Source organism: Heloderma suspectum, chromosome 12 (assembly GCF_057233095.1).
Source record: "Heloderma suspectum isolate Gila_16-S chromosome 12, 16-S_ref, whole genome shotgun sequence".
Classification (NCBI taxonomy): domain Eukaryota; kingdom Metazoa; phylum Chordata; class Lepidosauria; order Squamata; family Helodermatidae; genus Heloderma; species Heloderma suspectum.
In genome coordinates, this window is record NC_139469.1 from 15,857,983 (window position 1) to 15,877,217 (window position 19,235).

General features: G+C 45.0%; 1 protein-coding gene across 1 annotated transcript in view; it reads right to left on the reverse strand.

Moving 5' to 3' along the window:
- The window catches only part of VWA3A (von Willebrand factor A domain containing 3A), a 67,590-nt gene that overhangs the window by 24,014 nt on the left and 24,341 nt on the right, over positions 1–19,235 (reverse strand). The window contains 12 exon segments of the mRNA XM_084817870.1: positions 174–326; positions 481–578; positions 1,753–1,863; positions 1,988–2,078; positions 3,613–3,771; positions 5,302–5,372; positions 7,091–7,286; positions 7,406–7,550; positions 8,725–8,799; positions 10,369–10,488; positions 13,782–13,876; positions 16,790–16,870. Coding sequence (XP_084673996.1) covers positions 174–326; positions 481–578; positions 1,753–1,863; positions 1,988–2,078; positions 3,613–3,771; positions 5,302–5,372; positions 7,091–7,286; positions 7,406–7,550; positions 8,725–8,799; positions 10,369–10,488; positions 13,782–13,876; positions 16,790–16,870 — 1,395 coding nt within the window.

Below are 19,235 nucleotides of genomic sequence, written 5' to 3' on the forward strand. Positions count from 1 at the left end.
TACATCAGCTCCTTACTTTACAGCCTCAGAGAGACCAATACATGGATTTGATTTCATGCATAAAAAGAATGTCTTGGAAGATTCATCCCTCAAAGCAGAAGTCTAGGTAATTGGCAGAGATTACTGAAAAGACATTTCATGCTCCATATAGGAAACAAAACCATGGGACTTACATGCATTTCTACGCTAGGAAAGATGTCACAGTACTTTGCTGACACTGTCTTGCCCAAAGATTCCACCATGTGCTTCTGATGCGTGCTCCCGGGTCGAAAAATAAGGCTGGGCAACTCTAACTTCAATTTCTTTATGCTGAATTTGCTCAGCCACTTTTTGGAGAGAGAGAGAGAGAGAGAGAAAGAGAAAGGGCGACAGATTGTTGAGTTAACGATGTGTAACTGGCATGTGCAGCAACCAAAGAAAACATGAAATGCTTTCAACAGCAATTCCGATTAAGGCAATGCAACATGAAAAACGTCATACCTCTTTGCTGGAGCATATTTCTTCTTCCTGAGGCAAAACGGCCAAAGGAACAGATTTCCTCACACACTTGGGGTTTGAATATTTTTTATAAACTGTACCTAAGAAAAGAAGCAGCAGTGTTCCTCTTTGGATAAAAAAGTGTTTTATGCATGAATACAGGGGTGCAGAACCTCTTTCAGCCTTACCACATTTTGCAAACTGCCAGGTTTCTAGCATTTTGCAGGCATCTGGTTGTATGAACAGAATGCTGGACAAGAAGATAAGAACAAAAGAAGAGCCCTCCTAGATCAAACCAAGGGTCCACCTAGTCCAGCATTCTGTTCACACAGTGGCTGACCAGCTGTTGACCAGCAACCCACAAGCAGGACACAAGTGCAACAGCACCCTCCCGTCCATGTTCCCCAGCAACTGGTGTACATAGGCTCACTGCCTCTGGTACTGGAGGTAGCACATAGCCATCAGGACTAGTAGCCATTGATAGCCTTCTCCTCCAGGAATTTGTCTAACCCTCTTTTAAAGCCATCCAAGTTGGACCTTTCATCTGATCCAGCATTGCTCTTCTTATGGCCTTAGGATGAAGTCCCTTGTTCTCATCACACTGAGTGACACTTCTACATGACTACATGTAGGGGATGACAAAACTGTCAACGTCGGGTTTGTGCACTTTCTCATATTTTCGACCTTAAGTACATGTCAGCCTGGTTCCAAATCAGGGTACATTTTTTTAAACCCCCACATATGCATTTTCACGCACAACTTTTCCTAATATATGCATTATTCTGCACACTTTCCCCCCTAAGATATGTATCTTTGTGCATACTTTTCCTTAAGGTATGCATTTTTTTCAAGCGATTTTCCCTACTATATTCTGTTTGGGTGTGTAATTTCCACTAATATACACATCTGCCGTGCACTTTCCCCTAACATGTGCATTTTTTAAGTGAAAAACTGTATTACAAAATTTGGTAAAGTGTGAATTTTGGCTCAACATTGCATTTCAGTTCACTTGTTTGTTCAGGAGGTGGGAATTAGGTAAGTTCACCCAAAAATTTGACTAAATAAATTCCTCCCCCATCCCTACACACTGTGGAATTCTCTTCCTGTTCCACTCCCACCAGAAACAGTGGCGTTAACATACATACACAGATCTCTCAGAAAATGTAACATTAAGTGACAGAGAAGAGGAGGAGGTAGGTAACTCACCATGCTGAATGTTTTAAAACCTTGCTGGTATAGGAAGAAAAAAAAATCCCATATCCTTGGGACACCCACCTACATTTTTTCCTTTGTCTGTATAAAAGAATGAGTGTGAAATTTCTGGACGTTTCTTTGGCTTTACGTTGGGTTTCTTTCTTGACAGAAAAATCTCCCTTATTGACTGTACTGCAACACAATATCAGAATATTATTCTAGCACACCTAGGAGGATCAAGAAGTCTATCATACGTGCCCATTTCACCCACGCAAGCAATCAGCAATTCCCAAGTTTTACTTACACATACACACACCTGGTGGAATTTCGGCTTTGGCGCTTGGTGGACGCCACAGGAGGGCTTTCACGGTGCCATTTCTGTCCCCATCATGGTGGTCTCTTAAATTCTAAAGGTACAGTTAACATTTGAGAAAGCCTCTTACCACAGTGTCTCTGCTTACTAGCATGCTGTGAGGTTACTGGATGGGTGGCGCATTAATAACAACTTTATTTTAGGATGTCCCAAGGGGTACCATTGTGGGACAGTACACAATATATACATATACACTGAAGAGAGAAAACTGGAGAAAAGGAGTGCCATAAAGATGAACACAGGTCTACAATACCAATACAAAATAAATTAAGCATATCATATATTTATTATATATTTTTGAATACTACATGAAGCTCAGGAAGGAATACTGCCCTTCCTACATCAGGGGAGGACAGAAGGTAGATCTCCAGATATTAAGGCTTAACCTCCCATAAGTCCCTGCCAGCATGGCCAGTGGTCATGGATGCTGGGAGCTGAAATCCCAAACATCTGGAGATCTACATTCCGCCCACCCCTGGTGTAATTGCTTCTACCATCCCATTTTATCCTCGTGATATCCCTGTGAGGTAGTTTAGGCTGTAAGAGAGGGACCAGCCCAAGGACACCAGTGAATTACATGGGTGAGTAAGGATTTGAACCTGGGTCTCCCCAGTCCTAGCCCAACATTCTAACTTATACACAGATTAGAATACACTATAAGTTGCACTATAAGAGTGAATGCAGGTTTCATATAAGTGAAAAGGAGCATAATCTAGGGATGTGCGAATCAGCAAAACTTGACCTAGCCACAGTTCTCCAAATTCCTTCTCAAAGCTCATTCCAACTCGAGTCTGTATCAGGTCACGAGCATTGTTGTTTTCTTTCCACATGAAAATCCGTGTGTAGTTTAGTGGATATTTTTTCCAAATGTCCACCTCAGTTGTGCACCTCTCTGAAATTCTTCTCCCATTGATTAAAGAGTATTTGTGTGCACATTTCAAAAGTGCACATTTTTTCACATGCATTTTTCAAATGTACACATGCTGCCAAATGCATTTTGGGGTGGGTGGGGGTCTGCAAATCACACTGCAAGCTCAGAAATGTACGGACTTCAACCACAGATTGCAGTCATGTCCGTGTTTGGTCTGGAAGGTGTGAACTGGTCCTGATCAAAACCGAACTGAAATCAATTTCTCATGCAACCCTACTGTGAATAATCTTGGTGGTCTTTGATTGAAGCCAGTGGTGGGAAAGTTATGGGCCCCTCCCAGATGTTTTGTCCTACAACTCCCATCAGCCCTAGCCAGCATAGCCAATGGTGATGAAAGGAGTTGTAGGCCCAAACATCTGGAGTGCTACAAGTTGTCCACCCCTGATCAAGGGCTTGGCAGAACGAGTCACGGGCAAGAAAGGAAGTCATTTTTCAGAAATGGATTTTTATATGAAGGATTTGCCATGCCATTAGGTTAAGATGACAAAGACGTTATGTGGGCAAAGACAGACAGTACTTCTTGGCTCAAGCATTAGGATTGATAGATCTTGGACAAGGCTGGGAACTATAATACGTTTCAGTGGTGTTGACACTGATTAAGGCAGATTTCATCTTCAAATACTAAATTGAATCATACCATTCTGGCAAGAGTGAGGGCTGTTGGCTTTGGAGATGGTACTTTTTGCAGTCTGCTCTTCTTCTGTTTTTCTAACATTGTTAAGTCTTCTGCAGGAATCAACTGATTAGCCAGCTGACCTCCTGATCGTTGCCTTAAAGATTCCACTAGCAAGGCACACTGAAAACAAAAACTATATTTAGACTTCCCTTGCAAGCAAATTCCACAGAAGATTTTAACAGTAGCCTTATCAGTTCCTGTCATGGCTGAACCCAAAAGCAAATAACTAATGGGAGTACCAGACCACCTTACCTGTCTCCTGAGAAACCTGTACGAGGGTCAAGAAGCAACAGTCAGAACCAGACATGGAACAACCGAGTGGTTCAAAATTGGGAAAGGAGTACGACAAGGCTGCATATTGTCACCCTGCTTATTTAACTTATATGCAGAGTACATCAGGAGAAATGCCGGGTTGGATGAATCAGAGGTCAGAATTAAGATTGCTGGGAGAATTATCAACAACCTCCGATATGCAGACGATACCACCCTAATGGCAGAAAGCGAAGAGGATCTAAAGAGCCCCTTGTTGAGGGTGAAAGAGGAGAGTGCAAAAGCTGGTTTGAAACTCAACATTAAAAAAACTAAGATCATGGCATCTGGCCCTATCACTTCCTGGCATATAGAAGGGGAAGAAATGGAAGCAGTGACAGATTTTATTTTCTTGGGCTCGAAGATCACCGCAGACGGTGACTGTAGCCATGAAATTAAAAGACGCTTGCTCCTTGGGAGGAAAGCTATGGCAAACCTAGACAGCATAGTAAGAAGCAGAGACATCACCTTGCTGACAAAGGTCCATCTAATCAAAGCTATGGTTTTCCCAGTAGTAATGTATGGCTGTGAGAGCTGGACTATAAGGAAGGCTGAGTGCCGAAGAATTGATGCTTTCGAACTGTGGTGCTGGAGAAGACTCTTACGAGTCCCCTGGACTGCAAGGAGGTCAAATCAGTCCATCCTAAAGGAAATCAACCCTGAGTGCTCCTTGGAAGGACAGATACTGAAGCTGAAGCTCCAATATTTTGGCCACCTAATGCAAAGAGAAAACTCTCTGGAAAAGACCCTGATGCTGGGAAAGACTGAAGGCAAAAGGAGAAGGAGACGGCAGAGGATGAGATGGCTAGATAGCATCACGGATGCAATGAATATGAACTTGAGCACGCTCCGGGAGAGAGCGCAGGACAGGAAGGCCTGGCGTGCTATGGTCCATGGGGTCACGAAGAGTCGGACACGACTGAATGACTGAACAACAACAACAACAGATTGCCTCCAGATTAAGTGGAAATGGTAAAGGAAAGATGCGTATTCCACAACACTTGGAAACATGAAGTAGAAATACACCTTGTGCATGGATAAAAACTGAATCCCTCTTCTCCCTCTCTTGTTTTAAGCTGCCGCCGTTGATGGGAAAGAAAGGTGGGGATTAAAAGAATGTATAATAAATAGGATGAGGTTCCCCAAGCTTATGCCAACTGCAAATTTGGAAATGCACCTCTCCCTTTCACACTTCATGGCTTCACCACAGCAACCATCACTGACTGGAACACCAGTTTGCTTAGGCTGCCACCAAAAGTGTGAAGCATCTCTAGGCTGTTGGCTGCACAGCTACATACATGCTGTTCAACTTAACAAACATGGCAGCCATTTAAAGGTTACCTTGTGAGAATAGTTGACTGCTTTTTCCATTTCAGATAGGATAATGCTGATATCATCACTTTCATAGATGCCTAGCAGGGAGAGAGAGAGAGAGACAAAAGGGAAGAAAAGGCCAACACAAGCACTTAAGTCTATGCAGCTCTTCAAAACCTCTCAAGCAACAACAACAAAAATGGAGCTTATTTGCAGATCCATTTTTACCCTTGGTTGTCCTAGAACCGTTTGTATTACTAAAATGGCTTCTGCTACCCTGATGCCTTTATCACCTGCCATCTTCTGGGTGGTCATTTGGGAGGGCCCCTTGCTGCGGGCTCCTGGACCTTGGTGTGAAGATCCAGGCCTAGCTGCACCCTGGTTGAACTCCCATCATCTCTGACCACTGGCCATGCTGGCTGAGGCTGATGGAAAGCTGGAGTCTGACAACATCTGGAAGGTCACAAGTACCCAATCCCTGACGGAGACAATTCTAAGCTAGATGGTGTCTATTAATAAAGTTTCTATTAATTAATAGAATCCCTGGTGGAGACAATTAATTAATAGAAATTAATTATTAACAGAATCCTTAATTAATAGATTAATAATTAATTAATAGATTAATTAATAGAATCCCCGGTGGAGACAATTCTAAGCTAGATGGTGGCTATTAATAAAGTTTCTATTAATTAACAGAATCCCTGGTGAAGCAAATTAATTAATAGAAATTAACTATTAATAGAATATCTTATTAATAATTAAGTTTCTATTAATAAAATCGTTTTGCTACCCTGAAGCCTTTATCACCTGCCATCTTCTGGGTGGTCATTTGGAAGGGCCCCTTGCTGCGGGCTCCTGGAATTTGGTCTGAAGATCCAGGCCGTGCTGCACCACTGGTTGAACTACAACTCCCATCATCTCTGACGACTGGCCATGTTGGCTGAAGCTAATGGAAAGCTGGAGTCTGACAACTTCTGGAAGGTTACAAGTTGGGATGTTGGAAAAATCCGCAACAGAATCAAATGAGTTCAGATTTTTATGAATCCAACCCATGGATTCCACAGCAGACCAGCTTTTCTTCAGTTGGGCGGATTCCATGGACTTGCAGACCGTTTTTCTAACTTTCCCAAGTTTTGCATATATTTAGTCATAGAAAAATATGCAAAATAAAAAAGGCTGAAAATGTGTATTTCCCCCATAGGCTAAAGCATGAAAATGTGCATTTGGGAGGATCTGTACATTTTGAGGGGATTTGTGTATTTTTGCAACTGCGAATCTGTGCAAATGTGACTTTGTGCAAATTTGGAAACTTTGCAGAACCCCTGATTCTGTTGATGAGTGGACGATGGAACAGATGCACCTGACAATCTGTGAAACTCAGCTGGAACGGATTTTGCACACTCCTTACATCCCCAGTCACAAGTACCCAACCCCTCGTGTAGACAGTACTAAGGTAGATGGACTAACTCAGTGGAAGGCAGCTCCATACATTCCAAAGAACGAAAGGAAGGAAGGAAGGAAGGAAGGAAGGAAGGAAGGAAGGGAGGAAAGAAAGAAAGAAAGAAAGAAAGAAAGAAAGAAAGAAAGAAAGAAAGAAGAAAGATTTAGAAAGGCTTCCATAGGGCACACTTACTGACAGCCATTTTAAAGATCCTAGCAAGGCTAAATGAGGATGGACATAAAGAAGAAAAGGAAAGCATGTTGTTGTTGTTGTTTTAAAAAACAAAGGCAGGTCCCAAAGATGAATCCCACTGCTGGAAAAGTTCAAGATCACATGTGCAGTTTACGGGGGTAAATTAAAAAGACACCATCCCACCTGTTTCTCCAAACCAATGAAACCGGCCCGTGCCAGCTTGCACAACATCTTTAAAAGTGTCCGCAGTTTCATTTGGACTTGCGTAGCGGGGCGGAACGTCGTCATCAACCGGGAAAGCGCTGATGCTGAACAGGCAGACGTGCAGCTGCAGGTCACAGCCTCCACAGACCTCGGCCACGTATGAACATATTGCGTGCTGGAAGGCAAGACAACACCCCCTCAAAATTCCACATGTGACCCATAACCCCAGGAGGTTGGGGACCCTGACATAATTGTTCTGGATATATCATAAGCTGACTTTGGAATCATATTCACCGTCTCTTGGTCAGGAACTCCAGTAGTGAGCAGGTAAAGGCTCTGGGACTCATGCCTGTCTTTATCTTTGAAGTCCACCTCCAAGGCTCTTCTAAGAGCATTCATAACATTCCTAGTGCCATCACACTGCAGCGTCAGGACCCATCTAGAAGAAGAGTTTTAACAGTGACCCAAGTGCTCAAATGTCACCAAAGATCAGAAGAGAGGAAGCTGACTTATACTGAGTCAGAGCATTTAGTCCAGCTGGGCACCTGTGTGGGCACCCACAAAGCTCTTCCCTCTCTGCCCCCTTAAAAAAAAATGTTTTAAGATAACCTTGGAAATAGTTAGGGCAGTCTTCTTTCTCTTCCTTTCTAGCCTCTTGCTTTGCTCTTTCTCTTCCCTCTACCCCTTTGACTGGCTATTTCCCCCTCCCTCCCAGTTTCTAGTCTTGTTATTTCTCCCCCCACCCACTCTTTAGTTCACTTTTGACTAGCCAGGCCCCCACGGCAGCCATTATGTGATTAGCCACATCCACCATGGGAGCCATTTTGTGGTGGCGCCCACAGCACTTTCTCAAATGTGCTCATGGGTCCATCTAGCCCAGTATTGTCGACACTGACTGGCAGCGGCTCTCCAGGGTTTCAGGAAGGAATTTTTCTAGCCCTGCCTGGAGATGCCGGGGATTGAACCTGGGACCTTCTGCGTGCAAAGCAGAAGCTCTGCCACTGAGCCATGGTCCTTCCCATTCCAAACATTAATTACTGCTGTGTGGCGACTCCCAGATCCTTATGAGCAGAATTAGATGTTGCCTGATAGCAGGGAACAGGAAGAACAAATAAGTCACACTTCCTGAGGTGAGGGTGGACTGATGTAAAATCACTTTGCACATCTTCTCACATCTGGATTTTGCACATTCCCCCAAGCAATTCCTTTTTTCTAAATTTACACCAGTTGTGCAAAAACAGCAAGTTCGGCTCACTCATACTTCCTGTCAGCCTGTAACCAGGTAACATCCAATGATGGGGCAATCTACATTACAACTTTGAACTGGTTTCAAACCTGTTTTTAGCAATTACAGCTACCAAATACAGGAATTCTGGGAATTGTAGCTCTAGGAAGAGGGGCCGTTTGGGCAGGGGACAGGGGTCTCTAGCAAAGAATTCTCAGTACCCTCATGAAACTGCAGGATCCCTTTAGATAAACTGGTTTGAACCAGTTTAAAGTAATAATGTAGATTGCCCTGATGCCCTGATTTGAGTGTAAGAGGAATTACTCGTCCAGGTTTTTGCCCATGAGATTTTACTTAGGAAGCAAAAAGTAAAACCAGATTTACTTACCCCCAGGCACTTTGTAAATTGTCTGTGTGTGGAGGAACCATTTCAGGCTGCCAGACCTTCACATCACTTCCAAAGCTACAAGGAACACAGAACAAAAAAATAAATACTGGCTTTGCACATCACTTTAAGCCAAACATTCTGGCTTAATACGCCACAATTTGAATGTGCTGTGTGCTGGTGCATGCTGCCCATACGCTCTTTCACTTCTCCCTTCACAAGAGCAGGTAAACAAACCAGGGTAAGACAGGGGTGGGCAACATGTGGTCTGCATGCCCCACAAATTCATTTAAAAGATTTCTTTGAGGAAAAAACATCTGTAGTGGCTACGGAGCACCAGAAACTAGCTTCTTTCCAAGCTAATTTTGACTCTTTTGGTACTCTGTAGCCACTACAGAGGCCATCTTTAAAAAACTGTTTTTATTTCTTTAGCACCCATGGGGGTGCATGGGGGGGAGCAGGAGGTGAATATGGCCCCCAGACCTCCCAGAGTTGCCCACTCCTGCTGGAAGGGGAAAGCTCTGCATGAGATCTGAAGCTGGGATTATGGCTATGCGTGCCCAGACAACCTACTCTCTCCTTTAACCAGCTTCCAATTCTGAGCTAACTGGGGAAGCCCAGGCGGCTGCGGTGTCCAGGACTGCATTTTACCAGCTTAGGCTGGTATGCTAGCTGCAGCCCTATCTGGAGAGGAAAGACCTTGCCTCAGTTATCCACGCACTAGTCATGTCCAGGCTGGGCTACCGTAATGCGCTGTACGTAGGGCTGCCTTTGAAGACGGTTCGGAAACTTCAGCTGGTGCAGAATGCGGCCACCTGAGTATTGGTGGGGGCGAGGCTGTTCAACCACATAATGCCTATACTGCGCCAGCTGCACTGATTACTGGTGTGTTTCCGAGCCCAGTTCAAAGTGCTGGTTTTGACCTTTAAAGCCTTAAACGGTTTGGGACCAAGTTACTTGAAGGACCACCTTCACCCATGTCACCCTGCCTGCACTTTAAGATCCAAAAGAGAGGCCCTTCTCATTTGCCCACCCGTGAGAGTAGTCAGGTGGGCGACCACACGTGAGAGGGCCTTCTCTGCAGTGGCCCCACAACTTTGGAACAAGTTGCCATCGGAGGTCTGTCATGATCCATCATTGCAGGCTTTTAAGAAGGCCTTGAAAACGTATTATTTTAACATGGCCTTCTCTTGATATCACTGCTGTTGTTGCTGTTTTTCCTGTTGTTGTTGGTTTTATTGTCAGCTTTTATTTCTATTTTATTATATTTGTGTTTTCATCGCTTTTAACATTTTAACTGTTTTATTAATTTTATTGCTGTCAACTGTCTTGGGAGGGCTTCTGCCTGGAAAGGTGGCCAAGACATTTTAAAAATAAATAAATACATAAATGCGAGAATCTGTCCTTTCATCCCAAGACTGCCAAGTTTGCTCAGGAGCCTTTGTCAAAAGCTTTTTCATAAGTCCAAGCACACAATCTCTCCTGCTACGTCATCCTACCCCATTGTTTGCTGCCTCCCACTAGCTGCCAGTATTCCGAGGAATATGGCTTCCTTATACGGAAGGTCCATTTAGCCAAGATGGCTAATGACCATCAATAGACCTGTCCCCCATAAAACATTACAACTACAGCATGATAGTTACTTACGCTATGATGTTGAAGAAATCCTTGCTCGACATCTGCTCCTCAAGCAAAAGTCGCAGGGAATGTTGGATATGGATGAGGTACGTGGAATTTGCTTTGGAGACATCAATAAGTATAACGACCCTGCACAAAAAATGCCAGCATCAGACATACAACTTATCAATCAATCAATCAATCAATCAATCAATTAGGGATGTTGGAGAATTCCACCACAGACTCCAGTGAGGCTGGATTCTTTAGAATCCTGCCCCCGGAGTCTGTGACGGAACAGACTACCCCCCCGCCACCCCCCGAAATCCCCCCCGGAACGGACCTAACTGGCGGCGGTGGCTCCAGCAGCAGCTCCGGGTCATCTTCCGGCTGCTGCCGGGCTGCAGCCACAAATGGTGGCTGCCTTTGCATCCCTGCCAAGCCGTGATAGGCTACGTAAGCATCTACGAAGCCTATCACAGCAAAAGGCAAGGACGCAAATGGCGTCGTGGCCACCATTTGCGTCCCTGCCTTTTGCCATGATAGGTAACGTAGATACTTACATAGCCTATCACGGCTTGGCAGGGACGCAAATGGTGGCTGGCATAGCGGCCGCTATTTGTGGCCGCAGCCCAGCAGCGGCCGGAAGTCCGGCTGCAGCCGGCCCTGGCCAGTGGCTCTGGGGCCTTGCCGCGGAGCAGAGCCGGCTGGGGAGGATTCCTGGGGGGGAGGGATGGATCGCCTCCCCCCCCACCGTGGACTGCCAGCCGGAACAGGGTAAGTATTTCACACACCCCTTCAATCAATCAATCAATCTGTATGTATGTATTGCATTTATATCCTGCCTTTTTTCCTCTTTCAAGGAACCCAAGGCAGCTTCCATTATCCTCCTCCTCTCCATTTTAGCCTCACAACAACAACCCTGTGAGGTAGGTTGGGCTGAGAGTCTGTGACTGGCCCAAAGTCACCCAGTGAGCTGCCATGGCCAAGTGGGGACTAGAACCTGGATCTCCCAGCTCCCAGTCCAACATTCTCGCCACTACACCACACTGGCTCTCTCTTATTACGGTCGAATGACCAAAGTAGCATAATAATCAACATAAAACATGTTGACCAATAACAGGAAATAAGACTATATATGTATAAAACCAAAAAATTATAAAAGTTCTAGACATTTCAGAAAAGTTCTAGATATTCGCTGTTCTGAATCAGTGTCTGGGCATGGTAATGGACTGGATGAGGGCCAATAAACTGAAACTCAATCCAGACAAGACGGCGGTACTGTTAGTGGGTGGTTCGTCAGCCCGGCTAGGTGATATTCAACCTGTTCTGGAGGGGGTTGCACTCCCCCTAAAGGATCAGGTTTGTAGTTTGGGGGTGCTCTTGGATCCAGAACTGTCACTTGAGGCACAGGTGAACTCAGTGGCACGGAGCACTTTTTATCAGCTTAGGCTGGTATACCAACTACGCCCTTATCTGGACAGAGATAGCCTAGCTACAGTTATCCATGCTCTGATAACTTCTCGTCTGGATTACTGCAATGCATTATATGTAGGGCTGCCTTTGAAAACGGTCCGGAAACTTCAGCTGGTCCAAAATAAGGCGGCAAGATTGTTAACAGGGACTGGCCTGCGAGCTCATATTACGCCAGTACCTTTCCAGCTGCACTGGCTGCCAGTCCATTTCCGGGCCCGATTCAAAGTGCTGGTGTTAACATTCAAAGCCCTTAATGGCTTGGGGCCAGGTTACCTGAAGGATCGCTTCCTCCCATATGTGCCTGCCTGGACCTTAAGATCATCGTCAGCGGCCCTTCTCCGTGAGCCCCTGCCAAAGGAAATGAGGCGGGTGGCTACTAGGAGGAGGGCTTTTTCTGCTGTGGCACCCTGGCTCTGGAATGAGCTCCCTAGTGAGGTTCGCCTGGCACCTACATTGTATTCCTTTCGGCGCCAGGTGAAGACCTTTTTATTTTCCCAGGCATTTTAGCATTTTAGCTTTCTAAATTTTTAGCTTTGCTGTTTTAAATCTGTCTTTTAAACTCCTGCACTGCTGCTAGGTTTTATTGTGGTTGCATTGTTATATTGTGGTTTTAATGTTCTATATATTTTAAATTGTTATATTGTGTGTTGTTTGGTTTTAATTTTTGTGAACCGCCCAGAGAGCTTCGGCTATTCGGCGGTATAGAAATGAAATAAATAAATAAAAATAAATAAAATATTTCATACACACACACACACATATATAATTTACTAGGTGAATTGAGTAAATTCTTGATGGATCTTCCTTGCTGCTGCAAAAAACTTGGCAGCAATAAGAGTAGTGGATGCTTTTTTATCAGAGAGAAATAAAAGGACATAAAATGCATCCAAGTGTCCTGGCAGTTTAGATAAAATGGGATCAATAAACGTTTTACGAATGTCACAATAGAAAAGCAGTACAGAACAACAGGGGTCACTGTTTCAATCTCTCCTGAGTCCACTTCCGTTCGTAGTAGGGAGTTTTACGAAATCTACCTTCCAAGACAGCTGAGGAGAGGGAATTGAGACATGCCAATGTAAAAGCTCTGCGGCACTTCTGGACTGAGAGTGAATAGAAGTAATTTGCTGGTTTGTGACGTCGAAATGCAGTATCAGTTACAGTGGAATTTGATAACTTCTCTATCAGTATTTCACTTGTTTATTGTCTAGAACAGGGGTATCATTCTGACATCAGGCAAAAGACTTTTTATGTAAGTTGCCTTGCTTATGGTTTTATCTATGCCAATGAATTTTGTGCCTTTGTGTTGTAATTGCTACTTCTGCTGTTTTATGCTTGTACTTATTTTATATAACTTAAGATGCAATCCTATTCACGTTTAGACAGAAAAATGTCCTACAACCCAGCATGCAGGGCCAGAGTGAGGCAGTTGCTTCAGGCGGCAGATGCTGGGAGGCGTCAGGAAAGCGTCAGGGGAAAGAACAGTAGGTCGCATGGCTTGCTCTGCACCCCCTAAGCTATCCAGCTGCCTTCAGATGCAGTGGAGAAAGATGTTCCATCCCCAGTATGGAACTAAGATTCATCTGCCAGTCCAGTTGGCTTTAGTACCTGGAATGGGAGTGGGCGCCATCTTGTTCTTCGCCTCAGGCAGCAAAATGTCTTGGGCCTGCCCTGTCAGCATGGTTGGCTGGGGAATCCTGGGAGTTGAAAAATGTCCTACTTAAAAGGGAGGACATTTTTCTGTCTAAACATGCATAGGATTGTGCCCTTACTGACTTTTAATAGTTTTACTGTATTCTTCCCTGGGAGGTTTTTTTTTTTTCTGTTTCTGTTCTGTTTTTACAGAAGAGCAGCATCAAAATATTCAAAGTAGATAACATTTAAAACCCAAAACAAAACAAAACAGACACAAAAAAGAGAAAAGTAGGACATCGTTTCACAGAACTGGATGCACGAAAGCAAAATACTGGTACCTCCTCTCACAAACAGTGCCCCAAATTCTTCTACTGGCACTGGAGAGCCAGTCAATGCGTCTCTCATACTTCCTCATCATCCTGCCAAGCTGTTTCTGTGAACACAGTACAAACATAGCTGATGCTGCACATTAACGGTTACACCAGGGGTATTGAACCTCTTTCAGCCCCAGGGCCGAATTCCATTTTGGAGAAGCTCTCAGAGGCTGCATTCTAGTGGTGGGCGGGGCCAAAGGCAAAACAGAGCAGCACCTAAGGCAAAGGGATTGGGGCTAACACGCAAAAAAATGCCAGCATGCTTAAAGCTCTTACTTAATCAATGATTAAGGCGTAGGTGAGGCAACTCAACCTTTTAGAATAAGGGGGGGGGGGAACCATGGAAAAGCTGGAAAACCATCAAACAAACAGCACTGGGAAACTCAGAGGGCTGGATTTGGCCCGCAGGCATGAGATTCAACACTCCTGTTTTGAATGCAAAGCATGGGCTCTAGCACTGGAGCACGGTCCCTCCTTAAAGCTTAGAATGTCAGAACCTGGGAGTTTAATGGCAGGACATTTATTTTATTTACAACATTTTTATACTGCTGTACATCTAAACAGATTCTGGAGTGGTGAACAACAAGAGATAAAATGAACAGAAGATAAAAAGAATGAAACATATTAAAATTATTCTTTAAAAAAGTGTCAATAAAACCGAAGCTGGTCATCCAAGGAAGGCTTCCTGGAAAAGAACTGTTTTCAGGAGGAGTCGAAAACAACCCAGTGTTGTGCTTGCCTGACCTCCAGAGGCAGGGAGTTCCATAAGAAGGGAGCCACCACACTGAAGGCTCTCCAGGTGTCCTCTAGTCAGGCCATAGGTCCATGTGGAACCAGCAGGAGCAAGCCCTCTAATGACCTCAGTGATCAGGCAGGTTGCTAAAGGAGAAGGTGCTCTCTCAGATACCCTGGTCCCAAGTTGTTTAGGGCTTTGTACACTACTGCCAAAACCTTAAACCTTGCCTGGTAGTGAATAGGCAGCCAGTGCAGTTCCTCAGCAAAGGAAATGGTGCAGTGGGGTACATTCCGGAAGATTATTGTGATCCTGAGCAGGGTGCAGTGGTGTATAACAGTGGTTGTCCAATGACTGAATCGTTGTGCCTGAATCTCTGTTCTGCGCGGCCCCTTTCGCTGAACATTCTCATGAGAGAATTTAGAGTGGATGTTCTGGCCAGGGTAGGAAGGTATATAGATAAACTAATCAAAGATCAGTTGTGGGATGTGATAGCAAATCACTCCTGAATAATGTTTGTAACCTTGAAGATACGCACATATTAGTTTGCCCATTCACAGGTGCAGTTGATGATGACTTAGTCATGTAGGCGTGAGTTGGACTGTATAAGAAGCCCCAGAGAGTTTATAACGCTGAACAATCGTGCCATGCGCCAAGGATCGTGCCATGCACCATGGCAAATTGGCTCTGAAGCACACCTGTTACTGCAGTGGGGCTCCTGGTAACAGAAGGGGAATAAGTACAGCCAGTGTGGTACAGTGGCGAGAGTGTTGGACTGGGAGTCAGGAGGTGTGGGTTCTAGTCCCCACTCGACCATGTAAGCTCACTGGGTGACTTTGGGCCAGTCACAGACTCTCAGCCCAACCTACCTTACAGGGTTGTTGTTGTGAGGATAAGATCTAGGGGAGGAGGATTATGTATGCTGCCTTGGGCTCCTTAGGAGGAAAAAAGGCAGGATATAAATGTAATAAATGAAGGAAGGAAGGAAGGAAGGGAGGGAGGGAGGGAATGGAATGGAATGGAATGGAATGGAATGGAATGGAATGGAATGGAATGGAATGGAAAGGAAATGAATGAATGAATGAATGAATTAATTAATAGTATGCCTTTCCATGTTCTAATATCTCACCTCTCACTCTGAATAAAACATGGGAAAGGAACCAACTTGGTGTATGTATTGCTGTGTTTGAATCCCAAAGAACCTCTGCCCTGGCAGAACAAATGAGGTATTCTTATAATGCCTCGTGCTGTTATATGTTTCCTCTACATAAGTCAGAGGCTAGATGTTGAGCTGGAGACTACCTTGATTCAAAATGCTGATTTTACAACGGGCACAGAGAGAACTTCAGGTGGTGCTGAACGCGGCAGCCTGCCTGCTTAAGGCAGCCGTCAGCAAGACCACATCACTACAGTGTTGAAGGAGTTGCGCTGGCTACCAGTTGTTTTTCGGGCCCAATTCAAGGTGTTGGCATTGACCTTTAAAACCCTATATGGTTCTGGCCCGGTCTATCTTAAGGAGCATCTCCAACAGCACCAGGGACGCCGCTCAACAAGATGGGCCTCTGAAAGCCTTCTATCTGTCCCATCAGCCAGGACAGCTAGGCTGGTGAGGACTAGGGAGAGGGCCTTTTCTGTGGTGGCCCCCACTCGGTGGAATTCCCTCCCTCGTAACTTCTGCCATGCCCTCTCTTTGATGAGCTTCCGCTGGGCTTTGAAAAACCTGGCTGTTCAGGCGGGCATTTGGGGTTGGTTAGGGTTTTTTAGAGCAATGTTGTTTTGTTCAGCTGGTTATGTAAATATGTTGTATTTCGTGTTGTTGTTTGTATTGTACGCCACCCAGAGTGGCCAGGTAGCCGGTCAGATAGGCGGCTAATAAATCTAATAAATAAATAAAATTTAAAAAAACTTGCATAGAGAGCAGTTTCCAGGTAGCAGGCTAGAAAAGCTAGCAAAAGCAGTGGAATAAACACCTTGCATTTCATAACATACAACTGGAGATTGATATATGATATATTAATATATGTACAGCCTCAAACCAGCAGTAACATTTACTATCCTCTTTCTCTTGCTAGTATAAAGGTCCATTTATGCCTTCACAACATATCACTAGTGAGTTGTTCCATTTGTTTGCCGGTTCATCCTCTGCCTCTCAGTAACAAGACAAAATAATGGGTGCCATGAATTAATTTAGAATGCATTTAAACCTGACCTCAGGCAGAATCACAAGTTTCTCATTCACCTGGTAGTCATACAGTATTGGTGGATCCACATGAACGTTTTTAATAGTCCCATCGTGCCATTCAAACTGCATCATTGCTTTCTGAAATGAGGAGGAACACGCAATGTTAATCTTGTTGTTCTAAAAGGGTAAGAGGACATGCTGTAAGGTTAACATTCAAATACTGGCTTTCCTCCTAGCTTGCCAGAAAACATAGAACAACCCTGGTTTGCAGTTTTCTACAGGCTGTTCCCTAGGATGATGGAGAAAGGATGTGTGTGTTGGGGGAGAGAAACTAAAAGCTGACAAAGGTGAAACAATATTGGGACAGCAAGGAAGCCTTTCCCGATTTTCATTTGTCAGTGGGGAGGAGACACCCACCTCTCTGCTCTGCAGAGCAGAAAGGCCAAAAGGCACATAACACCCAAAATTGAGTGTGTACAAGTGATGGGTTGGTCCCCTCTTTTTTGCTTACATGAATGGAAAAAAAGCTGCTGAATGGGGAAGAGGAGGAGAGAGAGAATTTCAGGTTCGTGTTATTAATTAATTAATTAATTAATTATCTTTTAATGTTCTGCTAGGAAGGCACTCAGAACATCATGAGAAATGCCGGATTGGATGAATCACAGGTCGGAATTAAGACTGATGGGAGAATTATCAACAACCTCAGATACGCAGACGATACCACGCTAATGGCAGAAAGCGAAGAGGATCTAAAAAGCCTCTTGTTGAGAGTGAAAGAGGAGAGTGCAAAAGCTGGTTTGAAACTCAGCATTAAAAAAACTAAGATCATGGCATCTGGCCCCATCACTTCCTGGCATATAGAAGGGGAAGAAATGGAAGCAGTGACAGATTTTATTTTCTTGGGCTCCAAGATCACCACAGACGGTGACTGTAGCCATAAAATTAAAAGTCGCTTGCTCCTTGGGAGGAAAGCTATGGCAAACCTAGACAGCATAGTAAGAAGCAGAGACATCACCTTGCCGACAAAGGTCCGTCTAATCCAAGCTATGGTTTTCCCAGTAGTAAGGTATGGCTGTGAGAGCTGGACTATAAGGAAGGCTGAGCGCCGAAGAATTGATGCCTTCGAACTGTGGTGCTGGAGAAGACTCTTACGAGTCCCCTGGACTGCAAGGAAGTCAAAGCAGTCAATCCTAAAGGAAATCAACCCTGACTGCTTATTGGAAGGACAGATACTGAAGCTGAAGCTCAAATATTTTGGCCACCTAATGTGAAGAGAAAACTCATTGGAAAAGACCCTGATGCTGGGAAAGACTGAAGGCAAAAGGAGAAGGGGATGGCAGAGGATGAGATGGCTAGAAAGCATCACCGATGCAATGAATATGAACTTGACCACACTCCGGGAGAGAGCGGAGGACAGGAAGGCCTGGCGTGCTATGGTCCATGGGGTCATGAAGAGTCAGACACAAGTTAATGAGAGCAGATTCCAAACACATCATTCAAGTAATGACATACAATATTAAAACCACACATTTGAATTAAGGAAGGAGTAATTCAAATTAATTAGGACAAGACGTTAAGACAAAGAGGATGCCAGGCAAATTTCCAAAGGAAGGACATTCCAAAGCTTTTGACACCAGCGCTGAGAGGGCCCCATGGCTTGTGCTCACTCATTTAGCCATTTGCAGTGATGGCACAGAAAGCAGGCCAATCAAAGGCGAGGCAAAGCAGATATCAAATCAAAACCTGGGTAGGTTGAATGGAGAGCAGACAATCTCTGGGGTAGCCAGGCCCAAGACTGTTATGGCTTTAAGGACCAAAGCCAGCACTTTAAATGGAGCCTGGAAACCAATAACCGTAGAATCCGTAGAATCCCTGTCCAAATGTCTGGAGACGGTGAGTGGCTGGATGGGGAGGAATAAGCTGAAGCTCAACCCTGACAAGACCGAGGTACTTTTGGTAGGAGACAAGAGGAGGCTGGGGGATGTTGACCTGGTGTTGAATGGGGTACGGCTACCCTTGAAAGACCAGGTCCGCAGCCTGGGGGTCATTTTGGACTCCCAGCTGTCCATGGAGGCTCAGGTGTCAGCTGTGAGCCGGACAGCGCTGTATCAACTCCATCTGATACGGCGGCTGCGCCCCTTCCTTCCCGACCATCTGCTCCCATCGGTAGTACATGCCCTGGTCTCCTCTCGTTTAGACTACTGTAATGCGCTCTACGTGGGGTTACCCTTGAAGACGGTTCGGAAGCTGCAGCTGGTACAGAACGCGGCGGCTCGCCTGATTAAAGGCAGCCGCCGGCGAGATCACATCACTCCAGTGCTGAAGGAGTTGCACTGGTTACCAGTTGTTTTCCGGGCCAAATTCAAGGTGTTGGTTTTGACCTTTAAAACCCTATATGGTTCCGGCCCAGCCTATCTTAAGGAGCGCCTCCAGCAACACCAGACAGGCCGCTTAACAAGATCAGCCTCGGATGGCCTTCTCTCTGTCCCATCAGCCAGGACAG